The 15,122-nt window shown below is 37.3% G+C and overlaps 1 protein-coding gene across 2 annotated transcripts in view; it reads left to right on the plus strand.

Moving 5' to 3' along the window:
- Positions 1-15,122, plus strand: part of DENND5A (DENN domain containing 5A) — an 84,115-nt gene that overhangs the window by 19,747 nt on the left and 49,246 nt on the right. For both annotated transcript variants that reach the window (XM_090264135.1, XM_090264141.1), the window contains exons 2-4: positions 7,329-7,400; positions 8,153-8,262; positions 9,828-10,485. In XM_090264135.1, coding sequence (XP_090120261.1) covers positions 7,329-7,400; positions 8,153-8,262; positions 9,828-10,485 — 840 coding nt within the window. The remainder of the gene's footprint in view (positions 1-7,328; positions 7,401-8,152; positions 8,263-9,827; positions 10,486-15,122) is intronic.

Consider the following 15,122-nt stretch of genomic DNA (forward strand, 5'->3'; position numbering starts at 1 on the left):
TGGTGATGAATTGTGGGGATATTTTCACCTTTAGGAAGAATTAAAAATTTTCACCTGGCATATTTTCTTCTCTTTCTCTATGGTAGCAAGATGTGTTCATTTTCAGAATTCTTTTTTAGCCTAATTTTGTAATCGATCATCTAGTTTGTTTTTTGCTGTTGTGGTAAGAACTGTTGTAACTAGCACCTTCTCTTTCTCTAACAGTTCGATGGGCTTGTTTTGAAGAACCTAAGGGAAAAAAAAAAAAAAGAAAGAAAAACAAGAAACTTTTATTTATTTATTTTTGCTAAATATTTCTTCAAGAAGGGTATTATATGCTGGGTGATACTCTGTGAAATCCTAAAAAACTACATTTTTCAAGTATCTCTGAGACTGAATTGGCCCCAGAACCTTTCCCTGCAAATTGTCATGAAAATTGTCTATAAATTGGAAAGGATAGAACTGAATTGGTTAAGAGGAGATTCAAATCTGAGATCATTAAGCATTTATACAGGAACATTTAATTTCTCTGAATAAATTCATGTCTTGTGATCGAGACACTTTACAGCCCAGAGTTCTGGAAGAATTTTGGGATGAGATCATTTGCTCATTGTCAGTAACCTTTAGGGGCTCATGGAATTACCACAAAAAGACATTTTCAAAACTGAGAAAATGGTAAGAGCTTTACATATTCCTAGTCAAAATCTAGAATGATTTAAGTATGTGTTATGAGGATTTAGAACAGGAAACTAATTATTTAGAGCCAGCCTGGGCCCACTAAGAATAAGTCATATTAACAACATTTTCTTTATTAAGGAAGTTGACTGGTAGAAGAGGGAAATACTGTCCACTACCATTTTTGGATTCAGGAATATTTTGATGGGAATGATTAGGATATACTTAGGATACGAGAGATATATGAGTTGTTTGATGAAGTAAATGCTATAAAAGTAGTATAGAAAGGAGATATGACTTCATAGCAACACGAAAATGTAACGCTTGTATAGTTGGCTGCAAGTTGGATTTATGGCAAAAGTGTGATTTAGTTGACAAAAAGTTGTGATTTTAGCTTGCACTGATAGACACTGTAAAAAAAAGTGGACAGTTCTGTTTAAAATGCTGCTGGTTAGACTACACCTAGATAGAGTACTGATTTCAGTTCTAGGAGATAGGGTGATGAGGGAACTGAAAACTATGTCATATGTTCTACGCTCAACGGAGCAGATTTGTTTTGTGACTAGTAAATGGCTCTGACAATAACTTCCACAGAAGAGTATCAGAATAACTTGGAGAAACGACAACATTGTTAGAATACCGTAGATTTTGATAGCACTCACTTGAATAATTGTAGATTGGCCAATAGGCACAGAAGTGTATGAAGTTTATTCTAGGCAAAGAATAGCATCTGAAAAAGAATGAAGATATAAAAAGCATGCCATATTTGAGGTAATACAAATGAGTTAGTACAGATTAGGTATAAAGAGGCAGAGAGGGGATGGTGGGGGGTGAGCCTGGGGAAGTTGGCAGGTGCCTGATAGGAAGAAGGAGAAACTGGAGCCCAGGAAGATAAAAATAATTTGTATAAGTCTTGATTGTAGTAGGCCTAGAATTCCAGGCCTTCTCACTTATTTTCAAGAGTTTTTCCTGCTCTTCCTTCAGGTACGTGATTTTTGTTTAAATCTGCATTAAAAATTTTTTAAAAAATATGCTTATTGATTTTAAAGAGAGAGGAAGGGAGAGAGAGAGAAAAGCATCAATGTGAGAGAGAAACATAAGTTGGTTGCCTCTTATATGTTCTGAACCTACATATGTGCTGTGACCGGGAATACATCCTGCAACCTTTTGTTGCATGGGCCGATGCACCAACCAACCGAACCACACCAGCAAGGGCTCATCTGCATATTTTTCTTCGATAAATTTGACATGTTAAATTTTGTAAATTTAAGGTGTATGGCATGTTAACCTTGATACATTTATGTATTATGTGATTGCCATTAAAGCACTATCACATTACATCTTTATAGTACAATGTTATTATCTATGTTCATTATACTGTTCATTGGATCTCTATGACATTTACTACTTGGTACAAGTTTGTAACCTTAAACACCATCAATCTTACCTCCTCGCCACCCCCTCCCCTGGTAACCACCTCTTTTCTTTCCTTTTTTATTTTTTTTACATGTTTGACTCTTTTAGATTCCACATATAAGTGATAGCTTATAGCACTTGTCTTTCTGTGTCTGGCTTATCTCACTTAGCATGATATGCTCACGGTCCATTTATGTTGTCACAAATGGCAGGATATCATCCTTTCTCATGGCTGAATAATATTCCATTGTGTGTATATACTGCATCTTTTTTATCCATTTATCTGTTGATGGCCCTTTGTGTTGTTTCCATATCTTGGTTATTGTGAATAATTCAGTAATAAACATGGGTGTGCATAAATCTCCTGGAAATCCTGTTTTCCTTTCCTTTGTGTATATATACCCAGAAGCGGAATTGCTGGATCATATGATAGATCTATTTTTAATTTTTTGAGGAACCTCCATATTGTTTAGCATAGTGCTTGGACTAATTTACATTCCCATCAAGCTTGTATGGGGGTTCCCTTTTCACCACATCCTCGCCAGCACTTAGATGTTAGCTTGACAGATGTGTGCCCTTTAGGGTATTCAGATGGACTGAAAGGTGGCTCACAGATAATGATACTTGGTATCTTGCTTCCAAAGTTCTGTCTTAGCTGTGGTTTGGAGCAGTCCTATCTGGATAGGTTCTCAAATGCCTTCTTGTTGAAACACTACATTTTAGAATTAGTAAGTACATGAGTTGGATTAGGTTGATGTTTGAAAAATGTCAAGCAGGAGGCAAATTATCAATAAAAGTAATGTTTGTATATACAAATCTAAAGTTATCTCACAAAGAAAATAAGTTGACAAAGAAAGTGAACAAATCTTCCTCAAGGGGAAAACATAACAGTAACGGATGGTTTCTATTGCTCTTCCATTGCAAAGCCTGGTGAGCAGCTAGCTTTCCTGGGTTAGTTAGAGCCTTAAAGAGGCCTTGTGGCCTGTCCAAGCGAGGCACAGCTCTGGGTGTTTGTCTGTAAATGACTCCTGAGCACCACAGTTAGCTGGTGATGTGAGGCCAAGTTGTAGGCTGTCTCTTCAAGGAGCAGTTTCATTCTTTACTTGATGCTGCAGGAGCTATAAATTTACTTCAATTTCATATCTAGAAGAAGTGAGGGAGAATGATGAGTATAGTGTTAGATGGTTTTTTGTACCTTACCAAAACTCTGCTAGCTTTACTGTGTTTTTTAAAGATGTCTCTATATAAAAAGTGCCGATAATAATGAAATGCTCACCCCAAAATAACAGTAAGATTAATTCTCTTTTAGTTAGAATTGGCATTCTCTTCTCTTACTGCGTTGTGCCCCATCAGTCAAGCGACAGGAGGTAACCTCTGATTTGTACAAGGGCTGAGAAATTATCAGGAGGAGAGAGGATTGAAATGTTGGGACAGTGAATGAGTTGAAAACACAAGTTGGTTCTTCAATATGCACCAAAAATAGAAATGTGAGTTGGTAGTAATACTATTCTGATAGGCAGTCTCTTTCAAGAGTGTTTGTAACAGGAAAGATACAGTGACATCTTTTAGTGCAGGAAGTAAACTTAGTATAGCATGAGTGGCACTGAATTGGTGACTGGTGTTAACAACAGGATCAATTCTAGGCTACCCCTGAATGCCAGTGTGCAAAGGATAGCATAATAACCTGGTTGTATCAGTTCCCAGAGGAAAAGAGTTGCATCACTCTTGCTGTATGTAGGTAATGTGAATCAAACTATAGGACTGGTGTAGATGTGGTGCGGTGAGGAAGTTCCTGTGACACTTGTTTTGGGCCTGTGGTTTCTAACCCTTTTGGGTCAGGGGACCCTTTTCTGATGAAAATTGTATTTTCTCCCCAGAAAAATGCACATATCTTTACACAAAATTGAATAAATCATTTCAGAGACTTTTAGGGGTTCCTTTGAAGCTTCTTGGCATAGGCATCCTTCATATAGGATTAATCAAATCAAGCCGGTACCAACAGGCTAATAGCAGTACAAATGTCAGTTTGTTTCTGGCTTGGTCAAAGCAGAACAAGTAAACAAAGAACCTTTTAGAAGTCTTTTTAAGGCATGCAAACTTAAAAACAATCGACTATGATTTATCTGAACTGTACTTTCCTGGTGGCAGATTCACAAAGATAGACCGATACCTAGTTCCCTAATTTTTAAGCAGCTGTTAGAAGTGGGCCTTAGTGCGATATCCAGACCTGCCAACATTTGTATACTCTATGTGTTGGGCAAATAATTAGCTGTTGTTTCTAGGGTAATAGGATAGTTGTGGATGTGATGTCATATTCCTAATATTGTTTTAATTTCAAACGTCTAAATATTTGAGGTTTAGCCTGTGACATGCATATAGGTTTCAGGAGCTAGGGCTAATGTATGTATTCCTGAGGCATTAAATCCTTACTTCTTATTCTCAAAATTCAGCCCTTAGTAAAATGATGAAAAATTCAATTGTTTTTTAATAAAAATATCTTGGGTTTGTGCATCTCTTTCCTCTTACTTTTCTGACACTCTTGATAAGGTAGCTATAATAAACATGATTTGTTTTCAGGTCCCTCATAACTCTTCTTTGTATACCTTCTTTCCCCTTGGAGTAAAAATACTATGCTCCTGCTACACTGGCCCAGTCTAAGACAGAGGGACTTTTGTCTAAGATTGGCACTCCCTGTAGTTCCTTTACTCACAACCTGCCTGTTTATCTTTGAAAAGACTTCTTTACTCAGCTTGTCTGAAGAAGGCGCAGGAGGAGGAGAGGTGGTGCTGAGGACAGAGGATCTAAAGACCACCTCTCCCTCTGATTCATAGCTTCCCTGTCCTCTTTGTCTGCACTCCGGGTCTCCTTATCATGTTCACCTCTGGCTTCACCTCACTGGTTGTTTAAAATTCTCCCCTGAAATAATCCTCTGCTCTGTCCTTTCAATGCTCATCATGTCTTAAGGGCACCTCATAGTCATCTTAGGAAAATGTTTTGTGTTTTGTTTTTATTTTATTTTTAATAGTTTATTTTTATTGTATTTTTTTCATTACTATTTATCTCCCTTATACATTTTTCCACCTTCCCCCAAACCCCTCCTCCTGATAAAATATTTTATCCTAGAGGCTTTCATATAGGACAGTGGTAGCTGCCCTAAATCCTATATACACCATGCCCTCAAATAGCATCATTTCATTCAGTGTCATTTCATTATTATATTGATGAGGGGAAAAAATTGATTTTGGGCTGGGGCTACTGTCTGTGTGGAGTTAGCGCATTCTCCTCATTCTGCATGGGTTTTCTGTGGATACTCTGGTTTCTTCGTACATTCCAAAGATGTTCATTTCAGGTGAATTGGAGTGTCCACATGGTCTTGAGTCTGAGAGAGTATGGGTATGTGTGAGTGCTCCCTGCGATGGAATGGAGTCCCACCCAGGGTTGGGTCCTGCCTTGTGCCGTCAGATGGCCACCTGCAACTCTGAACTGGAATGAGCCGGCTGGAAAATAATGACTTGTTTTTGTTTATCTTTCTTAAAATGTATATATAACACATTTATTTCAGTGTTTAATATTAAAAGTGTTTGGGTCTTTATTTAGAAGTTTGGTGTATTTTTGTGACCAGAAATATGCAACAGGAGCTTAATTCTAGTTTATATCAATTTGCCCATTGTAAAATTGGTTCATTATACATCTTTTTGCTTAAAGGTGCCATTTCCAAGAACCTATTGATGACGTTGAGGACTTACTGTATGTTCATATATTTTGTGGTTTTTATTGAGGGGATTTTCTAGTCTAGTAAGGAAAAAATGAACAAACTGACTAAAGTGAAGAAGCTTAGCAGGAAGAAATCTTTATCTTCTCTCAGAACTGCATAGAGTTTACATTCTTAGAATCTCATACTATAGACAAGGTCATTATGTTGTCTGCCTGCTGTTTAATTACTTTGTACTGTAATTGCAGATTTGTCATGGGTGGGCCCTTTGTAGGTGTCACTGAACGCTCTGAGACAAGCTCTACGTACGTAGCTGTGCGGCTTCTTTGCTACCACTGGTACCAGCTGCCTGCTGTTTTTTTGCCAATCTTATTTAGTGAAGATTACCAGATATATTTTCAGAGGTGAAGTTTGCTGGAAAAGAGTTTCAGAAAAATCAGTTTGGAAGAAGGAATCAGGAAACGAGAGGGATTGAAATTGTGGTGCTTGCTTTACTAACAGAAAATTGAGTGCAGTATTGTCAGAGGTTGAATAAGTGGGCCTCTAGTAATGATGGGCAAAACCTGAGAGAATGGAAGCAAAGGTGGTAGTTTTAAAAATAGTCACTTTCTCACTGTAGTCATTATTAGTTCCTGGAAAAGGCACCTTAGAATTATTATAAAATCTCTTTTAGAAATTTTTGCAATGCCTCTGGGATGACTTAGAGTGAAGGACTATCTGACTTTAGGTCACCTCGGTTCTGTGTTGATGAGGAATGCATCTTTCTTAGTAATGACCAGCCCCTTTGGGTTTCAAACCAGCTTATTAAAACTATAGTTGGAACAGAATTTATTATGTCAATTAGAGCACATGAACAGGATCCTGTACAAGTGTCTTTGAATAGTTGGACCAAATAGACTGAAGATCTGGAGCCTCCCTGTGAAACGATCATTTGTGTATGTGCTTTTCCCTATATATTTGATAGTAAGGTCCTTGAGAACAGGTGCTTCATCTGGTTTATCTCTGTCCCTCACAGCACTTAAGGTCCTTATATAGGATGATTACTCAATAAATAGGTATAGAATTCAGTTGAATTGTCCTTGATTATGTTTCCTACATATTTTTCTGTGACTCCTACTAAATTTATTTGTTTGAAATATTTAGACACATTTAATTTGTCCCCCACTCCATAACCCCTTAGGAAAAGCAATATTTGGGGCAGCATACTTTTGGATAAAGCACTGGTGCCTTTATAGTAATTTAATATTGGTTGAGTTCTCCCTCCCATTATACTGTATTGTAATGTTTTTCAAACTGAATTGTATCTATTGGTAGGTCTGCAATTAGCATATTTAATTTTAATGATATAGAGTAGAAATTATGAAAGGGTATGACATAGTAAGGGTAAGTATTATTTTGTGAATTTTTTGTTTTAGATAAATTTAGATATACATCATGTCTGTTTATTGCTTCATGATGAAAAAATTATTTCATACTGGACTCATGGTCAAAAAGTTTGAATCACACTACTTTATTGTAATACTCTGTTATTTCATTTGTCATATAGCATTATGCCAGTACATACAGGCTTCTAAAGCCAGGGACGGTACCAGCCCTTTCATTTCCAGTACAACTGAAGGTAAAAATAAAACAAAATTGAGAATACCCAAAGCTTTTTGGTTTCTCTTTACATATGTCTCTTTGGTTGCATTTTGTAGCCTTTGACCTTCTAACTTTCTTGTGCCTTTTTAACTAGTAGACTTTTCACATTTGTATCTTTCTAGGTGGTGGGTTCTTTGGTTCTGCTCTTAATTCAGTATGCGCTAATGTTTTTAGGAGGAAGAAGGGGGAAACAAAGGAGAATTTCAAATGATTTTGAATTGACAAAATAGCTTATTAGATTTACCTTGAAATCTGCTTTCTGAATGTCCTTGAATCTTTTAGTCCCATTGTATTGTTTGAGATCATAGAAATGAGTATTTCATTCTGAATTTAAAATAATTTATGCTTCAATGCTGTTATTAGTTGACTTTAAGCAAACTAAATATGGTGTTCAAAAAAAAAAAAAAAGAGAGATGGATTTAATCCTTTATCATTCCTTGTGCTTTCTCCCCTCTCTCCCAAGAAAATTAACCATTGCGTTTGTAGTAATCGTTTTCATTTTAATGGAAAGAACTGATAGCTAGTGGTATCCAATATTAACCATGCTAAACTTTTCAGCTTCTTTACTTACCTAAAAACTTTAATATCTTTCCTGTTCTTAGATGGTTGGCATTTCTGTACCTTGCTTTACCTTCATTTCTGTACATTGCTGGACTGCCAAGCTCAAACATTCATAACCCTGTGATTTCCAGGGACTTCGTGGAAATGATTTCTTTCTTTTTCTTGTAGGAGAAAATTTTGAGCAGACACCATTGAGACGAACATTCAAGTCTAAGGTCCTTGCACGATATCCTGAGAATGTAGAATGGAATCCCTTTGACCAAGATGCAGTGGGAATGGTTAGTATTTGTTAGCCACAGATATGAGAATTTGCAGAGTAAAATTTGAAGAAGGGATTGTGTGCATATTGTCCATGGTTCTGCATTTTGATCAATATATCAAATATTCAGAATACATGTACCAAAATACTAAAAGTCAGTGTGTTTCTGTTGTGTCAGACAAAAATACAAAGTAATACAACAACAGACTTTTTTTGTGGTACTGAGTTATTGGTTACTTATAGCATTGAGACTTCATGAAGAGTGAGGCTTAAAACAATTTTCTATTAATCTGTGTTATATATGTCTGAGTGATATGGCAGAAATGACTATTTTTGTTTCATCATAATTTTAGATAGGACATGTAGAAAAGTAATACTATGAATAAGCTAACTTTTATTGAGTCACCTTGTGCTAGGCACTGTGATGTGCATTTTACATGTATTAACCCATTTAATCTTCACAACACCCCTTATGTAGATAATATTACATAAACATACAGACACATACATATTTTACAAATGAGTAAACTAAGGTCCAAAGACGTTAAGTCATGTATCCAAGGTCACATGGCTAAAAGAAATTGAGCTGGAGTTTGAACACAATAGTCTAGTTCCAGAGCTCTGTTCTTAACTGCATATTTATATCAATATTACCTCTATTAATTTTTGATAGCTTTTTATAGCTTTTAGAGGATGATCTTGTTTGATACACACAATAATCCTGTGAAATAGCCAGAGTATACTATATTATCTTTATTTCACAGATGAGGTAACTGAGTCTTAGCCTCAGGGTTTTTGATGCCTAGTCCAGTGCTTATTTAATTTTAACATGTTATATTCTAAAAACATTTAGGCTTTGGGAAGTCAAGTTCAAGGATAATGTATATAACATAATGTAGGTCCTACTTTTTGTTAAATCAGGCTGCTGGTAGTTTATTTGTGTAGCCAGGTTTGTATAAAATGAAAATGGGGACTGATTGATTCAGGTCAAATTTGATTAGCTATCCAAGTGAAAAAAGTACATCTTTCTCCTGATTATGTCATCTCCTTGCTTTGTATGAAATGAGCACCCTTCTATGAACAGAGGTGGTTTTATTGATGACAAAGTTCTATGAGCTGATTGCCTAAACCTTAGTTTTATTTTTAGATACAGAGCTGCACTTATCTTGTTTTCAAATATATTTCTAGCATTATCTCTCAATACATGCTGTCATGCTGCTTTCTTTTACTTCCCTATCTTGTGTATTTTCTTCCTGCCCCTCAAATACCCCTCTTTCCCTTGTCTACCTGATGAATTCTAACATAATCTTTTCTGATGTTCCTAGGCTGAGTTGTCTGTTCTTTGTTCCCTAGCACTTTGTATATATTTCTGTATAGCTCTGGTAACTCCATTATCATGTATCTACTTGTATTTCTTATTTAGAATGAGAGATCTTTAGGGCACGTATTATGCTGTGTTTATCTTGATATCCCAAACACCCAGGATAATAGCTGCTCTATAAGTAAGTAAATAGTGATGGGTGTTCTGAAAAGAGGGTCAGCAGTGAGTATTCTCACCACTTGTTTTCTTGTTGTCTTTTGCAGCTATGCATGCCCAAAGGGCTGGCATTCAAGACCCAGGCTGATCCTAGGGAGCCCCAGTTCCATGCCTTTATTATCACAAGGGAGGATGGTTCTCGGACATTTGGGTTTGCCCTTACATTTTATGAGGAGGTGGCTAGCAAGCAGATCTGCAGTGCAATGCAAACGCTCTACCACATGCATAATGCTGAGTATGATGTCATATATGCTCCCTCTGCTGATGGCCGAGACCACAGTGACATGGAGGATGGTGAAGGCACTCCTGGGACCAAGCTGCAGCGCTTCAACTCCTATGACATTAGCCGGGACACACTGTATGTCTCTAAGTGCATCTGCCTCATCACACCCATGTCCTTCATGAAAGCATGTCGGAGTGTTCTGGAACAACTTCACCAGGCGGTCACTTCACCTCAGCCCCCTCCACTGCCCCTTGAGAGCTACATATACAATGTACTCTATGAGGTGCCACTCCCACCTCCTGGCCGGTCCTTGAAGTTTTCTGGGGTCTATGGGCCAGTAATCTGCCAGAGACCAAGTACCAATGAACTTCCCCTATTCGACTTTCCTGTCAAAGAAGTCTTTGAACTGCTTGGGGTGGAGAATGTGTTTCAGCTTTTTACTTGTGCTCTTCTGGAGTTTCAAATCCTGCTCTACTCACAGCGTAAGTTCAGTGCTTACTAGAGCGCTCTTCCTGCGTAGGGCCTCCCTTTCCATGATCAGAAACAATGGGCTGACTTTAAAGATCAAGGGCTGTTACAATTTGAGCAAAACTCAGATCTTTTTCAGGTATGTGGTGGATGGGAAACCAGTGGACCATGAGAGGAATACCGTTTCTTATTGGCTATTACCATGGCCTTCTTTTGGGCCCTCTAGTCTGGGAGGGGAACTGTGCCTCCTGATATCTCTTCTGATTGATGTTAAAAGAGGGGCAGGAGGTGATGTCCATAGGAAGCTAACTTTCTATCAGTTCTATTCTATCATTCTGAAGAGTTATTATCTGCTCTTCCTTAGGTTGACAGTAAAATTGAAGATAAACAATGATCATTCATATACAGGGTTGGGCAAAGGTAGGTTTACAGTTATAATGCAAATAAATACAACAATAAATAAATAATACAAGAATGAACTCTGTGTTTTGCGTACTCACAACTATAAACCTACTTTTGCCAACCCCTGTATTTGAAAAATTATATAATTGAGAAAATGAGGCTATGTTGCTTCTTCGTTTTAACCGAACTGTTTTTTTGTAGTTGCTTCTTTGTTATAACTGTTTTTTTGCAAGTGAGGTTATATGAATGTGAACAGCATATTTGAATTAATAATGAAGTAGATCAGAAGGAAGCAAATGTTTATTAAGTGACCCAAATAAGTAACATAAAATTTATTCACTCAGTATATACTTATTGAGAGCCTGCTGTGTGTGCCAGGCTTTGTTCAGGGGCTAGAGATACAGTGGTGGACAAAACAGGTAAAAATTATCCCTTCAATGGAACTTATATTTTAGTGGGGAGAGAGGTGATTAAATACAAATAAAATTCATAGTATGTAAGATGATAATAAGGTCTGTGGAGAAAGATAAAATAGGAAGAGGATGGTATTTGGTTGGGTAAGGGAAGTTTCAATTTTTAATGGAGTGATAGGTTCAGGCCTCTCTGAGTGACTCATGTTAATGTCTGTAGGAGAGGTATTTAGGCAAAGGGCACAGGAAGTATAAAGGTTCTGAGACAAGAATGTGCTTGCTTTGTTCAAGAACAGTAAGGAAGCCGGTTGGTGGAATGGAGTGAGAGAGCAGGAATGTAGTAGCAGATAGTGTTAGAGACCTAACAGGAGGTCAGATTGTACAAAGTCTTACAGGCCATTGTAAAGACTATGTTATTCTGGGATGTATAGTCATTGGAGGTTTTGAGTTTTTGACTTTTTATTTTGAAATAATATCCAGCTTATAATAGAGTTTCAACAAGTATTCAAAGAGCTCTTTGAAGAATATTCACTGTTGTTAACATTTGGCCGCATTTGTTTTATCATTCTCTTTCTCTCTCTCTCGTATAATTTTTTAAATTTATTTTTTAAAATTATTTTTTATTGTATTTTTTCCAATAATGTATTTTTTCCATTAACATTTGTCTTCCTATATCCCCTTGTTGCTGCAGTTGCCATACTTTTGTCCATGTCCATGAGTTCTTTTTTCTTTTTCTTTTTTGCTCAATCCCTCCACCCCTCCTCAGCTTCCCTCCAGAGCTGCACCCTTCTTTCTATCTATGAGTCTCTCTCTATTTTGCTTGTTAGTTCAGTTTGTTTATTAGATTATATATATGAATGAAATCATATGGTATTTCTTTCTCTGACTGGCTTATTTCACTTAGCATAATGTTCTCCAAGTCCATCCATGCATTATTCTCTCTTTCTCTGATGTGTGTGTGTGAACTTAACTGAACCATTGAGAGTCATTGTAGATATCATGTCCATTGATTCCTAAATGCTTCAGCTTTTATTTCTTGAGAACAAGGATATTTCTTCTGGCAACATGGAGGTGTAGGTAGACACGCTTCACTCCTCACATAATTATAAGAAGGATCACAACTAATTTCAAAACAAAAAACCACCAGAGCTGCCAGAAGGTCAAACTGTATGGAACTCTGACAACCACGGATTCAAAGAAGAAATATTGAGACAGATAGGAGGGGCAGAGACGGGAAGCCAGGGTGGAGAGGACACGGTGTGGTGGATGTGAGGCAGTGGTGGCCAGCGGAACAGGTAGTCCCATGTTCACATGTGGTGAATAAAAGCCAGGAGGGACACCTGGGGAGCAATCCCAGTCCCAGGCCAGACTGCACAGCCCAGGAGTCCAGTGCCAGGAAAGTAAAGCCTCATAGCTTCTGGCTGTGAAAACTAGTGGGAGTTGGCGGTGGAAGAAACTGCCCATCTCTCAGGAGGATTCGTTTAGAAGGTCCCCATGGTCTTAGAATATATGCAAGGCCACCAAGTCTGGGAACCACCACTCGGGCAGCAGCCTGAGGACACCAGTTACGTGTGGGAAGTGGGTGAAGTAACTGAAAAAGGGATGAGTGCTGGGCAAATGGCATTGTTCCCTCTCTGACCCCTCCCCCACACAAGCACCACAAAGTGGTGAAATGGATTGCCCAGCCCTGGAAAATACTTAAGGCTCCGCCTCTTGTAATGTAACAGGTGCACCAAGACAGAGAGTCAAAGCAGCTCTACCTAATACACAGAAACAAACACAGGGACGCTGTCAAATTCAGGAGACAAAGAAATATGAATGAACAGATCAAAACTCCAGAAAAAGAACTAAGCGAAACAGATAGCCAGCCTATCATTTGTAGAGTTCACAGCATTGGTGATAAGGATGCTCAGAGAACTCATTTAGTAGGGCAGACGTATAAGGGAAGAAATGAAGGCTACACTAAGTGAAATATAAAAATCCACAAGGAACCAGTTGTGAATGGAAGGAAGCCAGGGTTCAAGTCAATGCTTGGAATATAAGGAAAAAATAGTCAACTGGTATAGAATGAAGAAATAAGAATTAAAAAAAAAAATAAAAAGATAATCAGAAGACTCTGGGACATCTCCAAATGTACCGACATATGAATTATAGGGATGCCAGAAGGAGAAGTGGAAGAGGAAGAAATTGAAAAATTATTTGAAAAAATAAGGAAAGAAAACTTCTCTAATTTGGTGAAGGAAATGACATAAAAGTCTAGGAAGCACAGAAAGTTCCAGAGAAGTTGGACCCCAAGAGGACCACACCAAGACACATCATAATTAAAATGCCAAAGGTTAAAGATTAAAAAAGCAGAGAGTTACCTACAATGGAGTTCCATAAGACTTATCAGCTGATTTCTCAAAAGAAAGTTTGCAGGGAAGAAGGGACTGGCAAGAAGTATCCAAAGTGATGAAAAGCAAGGACTTACAATCAAGATTATCCAGCAAAGCTATCATTTGGAATGGAAGGACAGGTGAAGTGCTTCATCACAAAGCCCTTATTATAAGAAATGTTAAACGGACTTATTTAAGAAAAAGAAGAACAAAACTGAACAGGAAAATGACAGTGAAGTCACAACTATCAACAACTGAATCTAAAACTCTAAAACAAACAAAAACTAAGCAAACAACTAGAACAGGAATAGAATCATAGGTATGGAGACCAAATGGAGGGTTATCAGCTGGGAGGGAGAAGGGGAGAATGGGGGAAAGATACAGGGATTAAGAAGTATAATTGGTAGGTACAGAATAGACAGGGGGGATGTTAAGAATAGTATAGGAAATGGAGAAGCCAAAGAACTTACATGCATGACCCATGGACATAAACTAAGGGGGAGTGGGGCTTGGCGGGGAGGGGGAAACGGGAAAAATATTGGGACAATTGTAATAGCATAATCAATAAAATATACTTAAAAAAAGAGCAAGGACATTTTCTTACATAACCAATAGTATGATTGCCAATCTAGGAAATTTAGCATAGATACAATACTATATTCAAGTTTTGCCATTGTCCAAAGATGTCTGTTATGATAATTTTCTTCTGTATCACTATTGAAAATAATAATTTTAAAAAACAAATAATATGTGGACAAATAATTCAGAAAAAGTTGTTTCTGTCTTTTTGATTGAGTCCTACTCCTGTGATCTCTTTATTTTTTTAATGCCCTCCTCCCCAATGTCTTTAAACAATACATTATTTTTTGTAGTATTAAGTATACACATGTAATAGTCTTTAAGTTATACATATACATTATGATATCTTAAAATTATTTTAATATACCCATACATATGTGTTTTAAATATGGTATATTAAAACTTGGAAAAAAGCATTTCAGTCACATGGTAGAAATTTAAAACATTACAAACTGGTGTATAATGAAGTATAAGACTTTCACCTCTGTCCTTGATTCTCCTTCAGGGAGATTAACACTGTTTTCCTATTTCCTTCCAGAAATGGTTGTGCATATACAACATGTATACATATGGGAACATACAAATCATTGTTTTGCACCTCTTTCATTTAATAACGTATCTTGGAGAATTCAGGACAAAGAGATTAGGTTGTTTCCTAAGAACAAAGAGTACACGAGAAACATCCTTATTCATATAGTTTTCACAGAAGTGCAGGTATTCAAGGACAGTTCATAATTCAGTTTCTAATGTGTGGGAACTGCCTGGAAGTTTATTTAGGAGTGTACTTACCTGTAGAGCGATCCCAAGTCTGTATTTCTTTGCACAGAGACATGTCATAAAATGTGCTGATTCCTTCTTTCTCGCCACTTTGTGGTGCTTGTAATC

This window comes from Furipterus horrens, unplaced genomic scaffold, assembly GCF_987537825.1.
Source record: "Furipterus horrens unplaced genomic scaffold, mFurHor1.1.pri manual_scaffold_2, whole genome shotgun sequence".
Classification (NCBI taxonomy): domain Eukaryota; kingdom Metazoa; phylum Chordata; class Mammalia; order Chiroptera; family Furipteridae; genus Furipterus; species Furipterus horrens.